Source organism: Agelaius phoeniceus, chromosome 3, assembly GCF_051311805.1.
Source record: "Agelaius phoeniceus isolate bAgePho1 chromosome 3, bAgePho1.hap1, whole genome shotgun sequence".
Lineage (NCBI taxonomy): Eukaryota > Metazoa > Chordata > Aves > Passeriformes > Icteridae > Agelaius > Agelaius phoeniceus.
Window position 1 is genome coordinate 36,137,053 of NC_135267.1, and position 13,020 is coordinate 36,150,072.

General features: G+C 35.2%; 1 protein-coding gene across 5 annotated transcripts in view; it reads left to right on the plus strand.

The window, feature by feature from the left end:
* Window positions 1–13,020, plus strand: part of ASAP2 (ArfGAP with SH3 domain, ankyrin repeat and PH domain 2) — an 84,665-nt gene that overhangs the window by 60,754 nt on the left and 10,891 nt on the right. For 4 of the 5 annotated variants that reach the window (XM_054629972.2, XM_077175059.1, XM_077175061.1 and 1 more), the window contains 10 exons: window positions 831–964; window positions 1,696–1,790; window positions 3,450–3,639; window positions 4,065–4,150; window positions 4,350–4,465; window positions 4,919–4,986; window positions 5,777–5,890; window positions 8,663–8,918; window positions 11,343–11,504; window positions 12,382–12,550. In XM_054629972.2, coding sequence (XP_054485947.2) covers window positions 831–964; window positions 1,696–1,790; window positions 3,450–3,639; window positions 4,065–4,150; window positions 4,350–4,465; window positions 4,919–4,986; window positions 5,777–5,890; window positions 8,663–8,918; window positions 11,343–11,504; window positions 12,382–12,550 — 1,390 coding nt within the window. The remainder of the gene's footprint in view (window positions 1–830; window positions 965–1,695; window positions 1,791–3,449; window positions 3,640–4,064; window positions 4,151–4,349; window positions 4,466–4,918; window positions 4,987–5,776; window positions 5,891–8,662; window positions 8,919–11,342; window positions 11,505–12,381; window positions 12,551–13,020) is intronic. The other variant, XM_077175060.1, reaches the window with a different exon arrangement.

Sequence of the window (13,020 nt, forward strand, 5' to 3'; positions counted from 1 at the left end):
TGTTTCTTCTGTTCTTTTATGTTGCAGGGGCACTGCAGGACTTAGGGTTTTTTTGTTGTAAAAATGTAGCTGCAAATATCTGCTTGGATGCTGTGTGCACTTTACAAATGGATCGTTACTTCCAGCAATAAGTACTGTATAGGGCTATGGGAAGAGTCAAGCCTGCTGTCTTAGAAAAGGACATTGTAAATGGCAACTAACAAACCTTATCAAACAAATTAATTGCTAAGCTGTCTCAATCTTCAGAAATGAGTTATTTGGCTGGAAGATGAGGGAATGATGTAGTAAATGCAAAATACCAGGAGAAAAGACTTTCAAGGGCTATGAAAGGAGAGGGATGAGTCTTAATATCTTTGAAGTAGTTGAGTGAGAATCTTGTAGTGTGGGCTGTGTGTGCACCTCGGAATCACTTCTGCTTCACATGGTTGGAAGTCTATATTTGAAGTACAAAAGAACCCCAACCCTGTAAACATTGTTATTTCAGTTTAAACTGCACTTGTATTCCCAGTTGAGAGTATGACACCATTATACTGGTGGTGGGAAAATGCAACTCTTGAAAGTTGTTTGAAGAATGACAAACTGGAGTGATTAACGGGCTCCCTTGGATAGCAATGTCTTTCACAAAAATGAAATAAAAATTCTCCACTTCTTTCAGCATTAAAAAAGGTCCTGGATTTTTTTCCTGGTAGAGTAAATGTAAAGACATAAATTAACAAAAAAATTTAATCTACAAGAATCTTATTTTACAGAATTTAATTTGTGTATTCTACATTTTCTAGATGAAATAATTGCATGAATAATTTTAATTCTGTGGGTGCCTTCTGTTACAGATCCTACCTGGCTTTCAACAAATTTGGGAATTTTAACTTGCATTGAATGCTCAGGAATCCATAGAGAACTTGGTGTTCATTATTCCAGAATGCAGTCACTTACATTAGATGTGCTGGGAACATCTGAACTTCTGGTAATCAAATTGCTTTTATTAACTTAAAAATAGTACTGTAAAATACTTCTAACACAAGTATATTTTTTGTCACTTTAGCAAGATGTTCTAATCCTGAAGTTGTCTCTAGATAAACATTATTTAAGAAAGCTTAATTTTTTAAGTTTATTGGAATCTTCTGGAACATAGTGTCCTACTGTAAACTCTTTCTTATCTTAGAACTCAAATTAGTAGAGGCTTAATATTTTTTGTATTTTCAAATCTTTTTATCCTGAGTTGCTTTTTAAAAGAACACAGCTGTTTGGCATAAAAATGTGCTTCAGATTAAAAATTGGAGGACTTCACAAATACTTAACCCATTAATTATTTAGCACTATTTTAGAAGACAACTTTAATCCCCAAAGGAAAAAAATGTAGTCAGCTTAGCTACACAAAGAAGTTACCACTTATCAACTGCTCCATGACAGTTCATATGTGTGTTCTTACCCAGCACAGAGTATTTGCATTTATTGTAAGAACTGGTGTCTTGATGGATTATTCTGCAGTTATTTGTTCATGTACTAAATCCCAGTTGAAAATTCACATCCAAAAAAAGTCCCTAATCTGTTTGTTATTGCTGACATAGCAGCAGGCCAAGAAATCAGAAATAAGAGGTCCCAACTCTCATTTTCCCTTGTTCTCCCCTAGTTGTGTCTGTGGCTAATAACTGAACACGTTTATTAATTGAGCTGTGGGATTTTGTTTTTTAACAGCTTGCAAAGAATATTGGGAATGCTGGATTTAATGAGATTATGGAATTCTGTCTTCCAGTTGATGAGGTGGTCAAGCCTAATCCAAGCAGTGATATGTAAGTAAAGAGCCACTACTTCTGAGAAAGGCAGGCATTTAATTTAATATTGCTAAGGGGCTGTGCCATTATGGTTTGCACTGGCAGGCCATGGAAGATGTGTAATATCTTATTTATGGTCTTATAGCTGAGGAGTAAACCTTTCTTCTGATGCTTTGCATGTCTTTTTTATTGAGTTTTATCTGACTGTACCTACTCTAATAGTAAGGAATATCTTACCAAATCTTTGAATCATGGTTTGTGGGAAAGAAACAAATTAACTGTGACTTGTTGGGAACCTTAAAGTCATACAAAGATAGGGATTAAAACAAAAGCAATTAATTTTGTGCTATTTGAAAACAATATAGAAATTGTAATAAAGTGCACATTTACTTGAAAGATACAGAACAGCATTTAGAAACTACACCTAGGACCGAAGTCTGTGTGGAATGGAGACAGAACATTTAACTGAATTCCTCGAAAGCACTGAACAGTGATGGCAGAGATACAGCAAGGACAGCTGCCTACTTGGCTGGATACTACTCATCGTGAAAGAGCTAGTAAACAATGCAGAAACAAACCCAGAAGAATTGGCTCTGGATGAAGCTGATTTTACATTAGGTGTATTTTTAGCATTCTGACAAAACCAGTGTTAAACAAGGCAGTTTAGATAGTTTTGGACTACTACTATCAATAAAAATGCAGAGTATTAATATTAATAATTTAAATTACCAATAATTTTACCATATGCTGAATCAATATAATAAGAACACTTCTAAAAATTTGTATTTAAAAAGATAATTTCATTTGATACCTCAGAAATTATCAAAATTTGGGCTATTTTATAGAAACGAGAACCTGACTGCTATCAAATGCTTTATGAACAAGAGTTAGCCATTGATCCAATCAATTTATTATTATTTATTGGGATTTTTTTTACTTGTTGCCCATTACATAGTATCTAGATGATATGGTATGACTTTGTCAATTGTCTTCTATGCAATGCTGTGTTCATCCCAAGAGTTGCTAAGGAGTTATGCCTTTGGGAGGCAAGCAAACTCCTGCCTTGGAGTGATGGGAAGAGGAGTGGATGTGTTACTGGGCATCAACAGCAGAAGTGATAACTTGTGCTGAGTCAGGTGGACTAAGTTTTCATCTTGGTTTAGAAATGTTGCTAAAAGGTCCAACTTATCCTCCCTGTTACAGTTGTGGTGAAGAGTTTAAAAAACATACTCCTGTGAATTCAAATTCAAGGCCTGGATAGTGGTGTGCAGAGGTATAAGATAGATTATTTTTTTTTTGGTATCCCATGCCTTCCATCCCTTTGCATCCCCTCCTTGTGTAGAAGTACCAAGTCAGGTAAACATAAACTTGCAAGGCAACATAAACCAACGTTATGAAGCTTTGATGTATCTTCTGTACATAGAGCTGGATAGTCTTGATCTCAACATCATCGCAGAGTTTGGAAGACGAAATTTGGGGTCTATCTTCATATTGGATATTTGATTCATTTTCTGTAACTACATTTCATACTTGAAATATGAAACTGCATGGTTACATGCATATTTAAAAAGAAAAATTATCGTAATGAAGGATTTCAAATGACTTGCATGTATTTATGGAAATGATAATATGTATCTTCAGCTGAAAGTTATATAAGTAAATCACATTCAATTTCAGGAATGCAAGAAAAGATTACATTACTGCCAAGTATATTGAGAGAAAATATGCAAGGAAGAAGCATGCAGACAATGCAGCTAAATTGCACGCTCTTTGTGAAGCAGTGAAATCAAGAGACATTCTTGGATTAGTTCAAGTGTATGCTGATGGGGTGGATCTCACAGAAAAAATTCCACTGGCCAATGGTCATGTAAGTGTTGTAAATTTTATTAGACAAATTGTTGTAAGTGCAATGTGCATTCATTAATTAAAAATTATTTGAAATAGTATCTGAAACTCTGTTCTGAATGTATGTAATTCTAATGATGTAATTTAACAATTAAAAAAGAAGAGACTAAATAGTTTAATCTAAAATTGTTCCCAAGTACTATCTTATTTTAAATGTATTAAAACATTAAATACTAAAGAATTCAATAATCCATTGGTTTTCAACCCATTTATTTATTTATTCACTTTTAAGGAACAAAAGGGACACAGTAAGTCTTCACAGATGTTTTAATGGTAGCACGTTTGAATATTTTGAAATTACGTGTTTATTTGATTTAATTAATGTCTTACTAAAATTTCTTCTTCAGAAGAAGAAGAAACAAATATCATTTTTCGTTTTATTCTTAGGAGCAAGATGAAACAGCACTGCACCTTGCTGTTAGATCAGTTGATCGAACATCCCTTCATATAGTTGACTTTTTAGTGCAGAACAGGTAAGTATGGAAAGCTAAATACTGACATTGCTTTTATGTAAAGTAATATAAATGCTAAATAAATACAATTACTGAAGTACTAAAGCTGTATTTGCAAAAGTCATTTTATTCTTTGAAAATCTTCTAATGAGAGTAGCTTAATAATATAGATTAGGAAACTTATGTTTAATTACCTTTCTTCTTTCTTGTACTCCAAAAGTGGCAATCTAGATAAGCAAACCTGTAAAGGTAGCACAGCCCTGCATTATTGCTGTCTAACAGACAACGTTGAGTGCCTCAAACTGCTGCTGAGAGGGAAGGCTTCTATTGAAATAGGTAAAAGGGTAATGTGTACTTCAATTTCCTATTTGTCTTTGCTTCAGATAAGAAACAGTGAAGTTGGAATAAGTGCATTTTCTCCTCTGTTGTTTATCATAATTCTGTAAATGTTCATTATTAGAGAATCAGTATTCACTGTTTATTTCAAGTTTAAAATTGCCTTATATATTACACTTAGTTTTTAAACAGGTTTAGACTTTTAATTGCTGTTTTGTTGTCAAGTTATATACTGCCATTTCATGGCTGTCATTCATATGTATATATGGCATCTTGAATTGCTACTGCTTGTCATGTTCAGAGGGTTGATAGGAGCTGGACCTACCTATAAAAGAAAGAGAGGAGTTTTCAAGTGTGTTGCTTTGGTACTTTATTATGCAGGTTTGTCTTTAGTAATGGACATGTTAATAGTGACACCTCTCATCATGCATTTCTTTTTTTGCTGTAATATAGCAAATGAAGCAGGAGAGACACCACTTGATATAGCTAAACGTTTAAAACATACTCACTGTGAAGAATTGGTGAGTATTGTGTCATTCTATGTGTGCATTTCAGGTCTGATCATTTAACAATGTGCAGCTGAATATTCAGTGAATCTATTCCAGATGCAATAGTGATGTAGTAGAAATAGTTATGTCCTCAGAAATTTTCATATGCTTACATAAAGTTATATGCTTTTAAGAAGAAAACAATATTTTTCTTCAGATGCAAGGGAGTGGTTGAGTCACCTTTCTTGGAGGTATTCAGAAATAGTGTAGATAGGGCTAAGGTTTAGTGGTGGATGTGGCAGTTCTGGGTTCATGGTTGGATCTTAAAGGTCTTTTCCAACCTAAATGATTCTATGGATCGAAGTGTCAGACATCTCCTTGAAATCTAATTACTACAGTACTTTTTATGAGTGAAGGTCATGGATGAAGGCCGTTATCTTGTTGCCCAGAGAAGTTGTGGATGCCCCATCGTATTAGGGGGGTCAACACTTCTTAATAAGTCACTCGGATTCAAGGAAACTGCCATTGCAGTTAATTTCTTTGAATTGCAATTTCTAAACCAAAGCAAATACTATGTGATGCTTCTTATCAGAAAATGGAGAATGGATCTACAATGATTAATGAAATGTCTAGTAACTTTTGATTTTTTTGTGTTGTATTTGGTAACACAGCATAATTTAAATTTACTTCAGTGCAGTAACTTTCCAGATTGCTGAAACCAAGATTCTTCCTATTTGTGGACTTTGTTTGCTTTTAAATATGTTGTTTTAAAATAAGTACTGCCCATAACATAAGTGTCAACAGTCATCTTTTTTTACCTTAGCTTACTCAAGCACTGTCTGGAAGATTTAATTCTCATGTTCATGTAGAATATGAATGGCGGTTACTTCATGAAGATCTGGATGAAAGTGATGATGATGTGGATGAAAAGCTACAGGTTTGTATCAATATTATTTTTCTGTACACATGTATGTGTAAGTGTGATGTTCATAATTATTTCAATAATTCCATAGCTTTCCATAATTCCATAGCTTTTCCTATGGATATGAAGACACTGTGAAATAAATCTCTGTAGTAAAATGCAGTAGCTTAAATTTTTGTTTCTGGAATTATACTTTGTCTTCTTTTTCCTCTTAAAAAATGGCCATGTGGTCCCAAATTATTAGCCATGTGTTATATATTCTTTTCAATCAAGTCAATAGTTGGTTTCAATATATCAGGAATATTTAGATCTGCTGATTGTGAAGCAGATCCAACATGAACTGGGAAAATTGCCTTTACAATGGAAGGCACCTCACACTATCTCCTCATGTTTGTAAAATATCTCCAGTCAATGACTCTAACTTTAAAACAGTTTATGCATTGTTTTGTCTTCAACTGAACCTGTGCATTAAATAAGCTGCATCCATTAACAGCAGGGTAGGGTCTTAATTCTGAATCTTCATGTATAAAATAATTTTTCATCTTCATGCTTTTCATACTGGAAATGTTTAGTGGAGTTGTGGTACTTTTAGGTCCAGAATCCCAGAATGGTTGGGGTTGGAAGTCTAACCTCCTTGCTACACCAGGATCACCTGGAGCCAGTTGCCCAGGACCGTATCCAGATGGCTTGAATGATGGTCATATTGCAAAACTTTTCAATAGCACAGAAACTTCATTGCATTTTCAAAATTTAATTTCTGAAATCTGTGAGCTGCTAGATCCAGTTCTTCTGCATGAGGATACTCTGTCCTCATATTTATGTATTCCTATATATTTTATCACCCTCCAGATAATAACAATAGTGATGATCATTTTGATAAAACAAATTGAAACCTTTAGAGGTCTCATGTTTTCCAAGTATAAAAGTTTTTGGTTATTTACAAATGCTAATCCCTTTCAGGCATGATCTAAATTTGTTTTTTGATCTGTTCTTGTCCTTCACTTTCTTCATTGTTGCCAGTTGCCTTCTGCGGTTAAGTGGGGTTTTTTTTGACTAGTCCCTGAGCTCCATCTCATATAGGAAGGTATCTGCTACTCAACAGTGTGGCTAAAATTATGAAGCTCCTATTTCACTGCCCACTATTAGTAAGTTTATACTCCAAGGACTTTTGAAAGAAGATTAAAGACTATTAATCACAGAGTCCCAGTGTCTGTGACTACGTTGTTTGCACAGGTGCTGTTGCTTAGGATCACATCAGAGTTTTGTTTTTAAATGTCAAACTATTGGATGTGTTTTGCTGGTAAGACAACTGAATAGATTTTGTAATCTATGTCAGAAGAGATTTCTTTTCATGTCTGAAATTTCTTTTAGTCTAGAATATTTCATATATGAGAGACTCTAACCTAAAAGAAGGTTAAGATAATTCAACTGGTTTCTGCTGTTGTTGTACACCATGGCTGCCTGGTCCTGTCTCAGCTTTTGCCTCCACTCTGGCACACATTTGTCCCTGTACTGACCTGCTTCAGTTTGGTGAGCCAGTGAAAAGCTAAATCATAAACATGCAAAAGAACTTCTGCTGATTTAGAAAGCAGAAGAAGGTGTGGGCTGAAACAAGTCCCAGAACTAGGACAGTGGAGAGGTAAGGGAATGGAAAGTGTCAGCCAATGAGGAGTGAGGCTGCTAAGCCAAAGCAAGGGTAGGGACTGTAATGTACATAATTCTGATAAATCTTGGAGTTATAATGCTGTTCTATAACAGATCTAAAGGCCCTGCATGATGAATCCAGAAGTAATCATTGAATGTATTCAGAGGAAAATCAATTGCTTGTTAGTGATACTGTTGATGTAAATCTTTATTCTGCCTAAATGCTATTACTATAAATTGTTATTCTAATTTCATACAGACAATATGTCAGTATAGCATGTTTATCTAGCACTATTTATGAAGGTATATTTATGCTCTCTGGGCTGTGGATTGTTAAAGTCCATTGCTGTACTAGCCATATGAATTTGTAACTCCAGCTATTTTAATTATCATTTGATAATAGTAATGACTATGCTTGCTGTTGAAACAGGAAGAATAATGCTAAGTGCAGATGATTGCCGTAAATCTCAAAACCAGCTCATCTGATAGAATTTGATAACGTGTGTAGGATGAGCAATGTTCCATCCCAGCTGCCAATTAAGTAATCTCCCAAACTTATCCAGTAATACTAGTGAGTTAAAAAGAGTTTAAGAGAAGTTTTGGCTACTCATTTGTTGTAGGCTGAGCTACAGGGAGAATACTTAGATGAAATCTTGTCTGGGTTATGGGATCATGATCATCCATTTGGGATTTAGCTCTGCTGAACTTCAGATAAGGCTTAGGACCTACAGTTATTTATTTAGTTTTGAGAATACTGCTGGATATTTTGATGCAGGAAAACTTTATTTGATCCAGCCTGAAAATCTATTCTGGTTATCTGTAGAAGTATAGCTTTGTGTGGATAGGGATACAGTAGTATCCTGTAGCAGTGTACTACAGAAGAAATGAGAATATATTAATAGTTTTGAAGCGCAATTCACCTTAAATCTTTTGTTATTGTTGTTAGGGTGCATTGTTAGGGTGCATAGTTACTTTGTCTTGAAGAGAGCAGAATGTAGGTTTTAGGCTATGTATTAAAAGCAACAGAAACGCATTTTAGATGCCATTTTTTCTTTCTAGAAACTAATAACTTTCTATTAACTAATAAATAAAATGAGTACAACTAATGTGATATCAATGAGTACTTTTCTTATCGTGTTAAAGCAACCCAGTCCCAACCGGAGAGAGGACAGGCCTGTCAGCTTCTACCAGCTTGGATCAAACCAACTTCAGCCTAATGTAGCATCCTTGGCAAGAGATGCAGCAAACATTGCTAAGGACAAGCAAAGAGGATTTATGCCAAGTATATTACAGAATGAAACATATGGAGCAATACTCAGTGGCAGTCCACCTCCCATTCCGCCTGCAGTACCTGTTACAAGTAGTGCACCTCCTCTACCTCCAAGGAATATTGGCAAAGGTACTAGAAAATATAATTATATTAGAAGAATAGGATCATAAGTTGTTTTTTTAAAGTAATTTTTAGGTTTTGTCTTACAGTTATTTAGCACAGGTAAGTATTGGAACAGTTATTGATGGCCTCATTTTATATCCTTGAAGTGAATCTACATAATGTCTTCTGAGTTTGATTATTGGTATACCTGCAAGGCAGTACACAGTAGTGTTTGGGAAAACAATACCCAGATAACCTCACCAGAGTTAAACCATTTATTAAAAGGATGTCTGCAGTCAATGTAGCTCATCAATTTTTTTATTATATTCAATCTTTTCATACTTCTGTTTCTTGAAGACGTCATTGTCAGGGTTCACTGTAAAGATAAAATTTCAATAGCGTTTGTCTGTCATCAAACTTTGTTTCAGACCTCAGAGAATGGAGAGTGTATACAGAGCATGAGATCTTAACCTTGCAAATTCTTCTCTTAATAAATACATGCTTCAGGATTGTTGAAATAAAAGTGTAAGTGTCATGATGTGGAGAACTGAATGATTTTCACGACCTGATATCTGACTGAAAACACAGCTGCCAATTACTGGTTGTCCCTAGATCATTAGAACAGTGTAAAAGTATGTGTCTCATCCTGATTCAGAGGGTTGTGTGATTGCAAAATCTACCATTAAAGCTGGTGCTGTGAACTTCATTCCTATCTTCATATGTAATCTGTTTGCATCACAGTAAAGAAACATAGAGAAATCCAAATAGGTCCTCTTAGTACAGGTCATATTCAATGTGTTTCATTGTTGTAATACCTTTATTATCCACCATCTTTCATGGAGGCTAAATTTATGTATTCAATTCTATTCAAGAAAAGTTACTATTAAACCCATGGTTTTCTGTGGTGCTGTATTCAGACCCCCTAAGAGGAGATATGATCAGGAAATCTTCTGGGCACACATGGGTGACTTCTGCCTTTGGGAGCACTGTGCAGAGGTCAAAATCCAGGACTCCATGCACCAGTGATTGTGCCTGAGATGGCAATCTGATCTTCTGTGTAATATGAAAAGTCAGTTATGGAATGGCTGCATAAAACGGGCAGAAAAACTGAGAACAGAAAAGTCTGGTTTTGGGTTACTTGGAAAGGGTAGGATGGGAGTGGGGGAAGTTTAGTTATATGTAAAACTTAACCAAGGCAGGATTACTTTGACATTTCACATGAAGTCTAACCTTAATATCTAGGCAACATTTTTTCACTTGGTGGAAAGGAATATTTTCCCCACCAAACAGGAAAATTTACTCAAGGAGCTTGCCTGGTTTGTTTAACTGTTAGATTCTATCTCTGAATTAGTGAAAAATTGAATAGTTAAAAAGACTGTTTTATCCTTTGATATTATTTTAATCATGGCCAACCATACCCACAGTTTGCCCTTGCTTAAATGACACATTTCAAGAAGTGTCATTTTAATTTCATTCCCAACCCCAAACTTCTTGGCATCACTGTAATACAACTCATGCCATGAAGACAATGCTGCCTGCCTATGATTATTAGCTCATATTCTTTACTCTAGCAATGTATTAGCCTATTAATTTATATACTTAGTTAAAAGCTATAATAGTATCATTGACTGTAGCTTCTTTTCAGTTGCTGATGTTGTTAATGTTATGCTTATGGTGTATTATTGCTCCTTTATCCTCATAGCTTTAGGCTGTTTTCCAAGTCTTCTGAGCCTTTTATGCTTTTCCCTGCAACCTAATATTTGTTCATACCTTACTCTGTTTCATCTTTTCTTAATATGATACTCATGCAGTGAGTAGTGAGAAATGGCATAATATGTGCAAAATGCTGGCTTTGTAAAGAAAACCTGTAGACTGTTTTTATGAAAAGAGGAGGCAGCTCTTCAGGATGAAGTAATTTAAGAGGCTCTGAAGAAGTACTCTGTGACTGTTTCACAACTAGTTATTATAGCTTCTTGCTTGAGTGAAATTCAGGTTTACAGTTTTATTTTATTTCTAAGTCAAAACTGATGTTTCACTTTGAGTCAGCAATGTGTGCTCATGCTTGTGGAAGAGTGAGGTCCTTTTCTTGCAGTACCTGAGAAAATTACAGTTATCAGTCAGGGACTAAAGAAGGTAGCAAGATGTGCCTTCTGCCTTCTTACTGAGAAATCTGCTTTTTCAAGTATTGATATATTTTAAAGTAATGACTGGAGACAAATTTTGTTTAGGTAAAGTGTTAGAAGTTTCTGGGTGATTTTTTCTGTAATTTCTAACACCAGACTGATTTCTGCCCTGGCATTCCATCAGGATGCAGTGACTATAGTTGATGAATATAGTGTTGCTGAATACAGTGGTCTATCCACACCATTTCTGAAAGCACAGGTGTGAATATTAACACTTTGTGCTTAGGGTAAGTAATAATAATAATGCAGTATTTTCCTCTCTTTTTAGTTCAGCCTTCAGTTCTTGGCAGTGGTATTCAGACAATTTCTTCATCTAATGCAATGTGGAAGACAAATTTTTTAGGAGTGGAAAGTATAAGCAGGCAGAGGTCTTCATCAGATCCACCAGCTATTCATCCCCCTGTGCCGCCATTGCGTGTAACATCTACAAGTATGTTTCCACTTTCCCCTGTTCTCCCTTCTACTGTATCTAATCACAGTTGGCTTATTTTTCCATTTCCACAACTCATACTTCCTCTTTTGGTGACTGTAGCTTTGGCCTATCGTTCCCATCCAGTAACAAACTATCTTCTCTGATGCTCCAGTGAGTACTGTATGGTGTAGTGCAGGGTCAGCAGGAAACACCATCTATTACTACAGCTAAAGGGCTCATCATTTTATTTTTATATATAAATATATATATATATGTATAGTTTTTGTGCTGTATTTCTCACTAGTTGTGAAGGTGAGTGTTACATGTAGGCTTGGGGCTGTGTCTCCACATTTTGCTTGATTCTTGCAGACCACTGGAATGCAAAAGGATGTTTTAATTCATTGCCAGCTGCTGTTTTGGTGGTTTTAAGAATTCAATAGCAATTTTAATTAATTGCTAAACCTAGTCTGCTGTTAATTGTGAATCACAACAAGATTTTAAGAAAAGTTGTTCCTCTAAATAAAATTTGTCAGATATTACTCACTTGGTTACTTTTCCATAAAACACAGACTGAAGGTATTGACTGGACAAATAATGTTAGCACTTTAAAAATGTATTCTGATCTACTGTTTTCAAGAATGTGACTGACTTCAGTAAGAATTTTCTTTGCTTGCACTTTAATGCTTGAATAAATTTAAGTGCTTGTGAGGTCTCCAGCTTTGATTAGGTGAAACAAAAGGTAAACCATTTTCCAAAGAAGTCCTCCTTCCATTACATGTAGTAAAGCATTTTTCTTACATACGTCCTGTAACAGGGGAACCTGTTATGAGAACCCAAGAAATGAAATGGTAAATGGAAATTTAATTCCATGTTTCTGTCTAACTTTCCTATATAGATGTACTTTCTCCAGCACCACCGCCTCCAGTGGCAAAGACAGCCAGCATTATAGAAGCTCTGAACCAGCAATCAAAACAGCAGCCAGCTCCTCCACAAAACAAGCCAACCCCACCACCACTGCCTCCACAACCTCCTAGCAGAATCTCTCAGAGAAAGCCTATTCCTGGGTAACTGATGTCATTTTAATCTTTAATATACTTCATCATTTTTAGTAACTTAATATATCTATAACATGCAATCATCAATAAAGCATGCATGCTTTTGGCAATGATATGTTCATGTGAGAATGAACAGAAGGCAGATGCTAAGGATGTAGATGAATACTACAGTAATCAAGGATTACTACAGTAAAAACAAGACAGCCTAGTGATTTAAGGTTATCTGAATATCTCCAGAATGCCTAGCTATGATGGAGATAAAAAAAACTATTAAAAATATTCAATTCCTTATTCTCATCTAGTAACAAATAGGAGATAATGGGATCTAATGTCTGATTGTGCTATTTATTGTTCACGTGCTTTGTATAAGTTCTGTTCCATTGAATCTTTCCATTTGTGGCAGAAGTAGAGAGATCTGGAAAAGAAAAAAAAAACTTTTAAATTTGCAGAAAAGTAAGTTAGGAGCACATATGCACTGG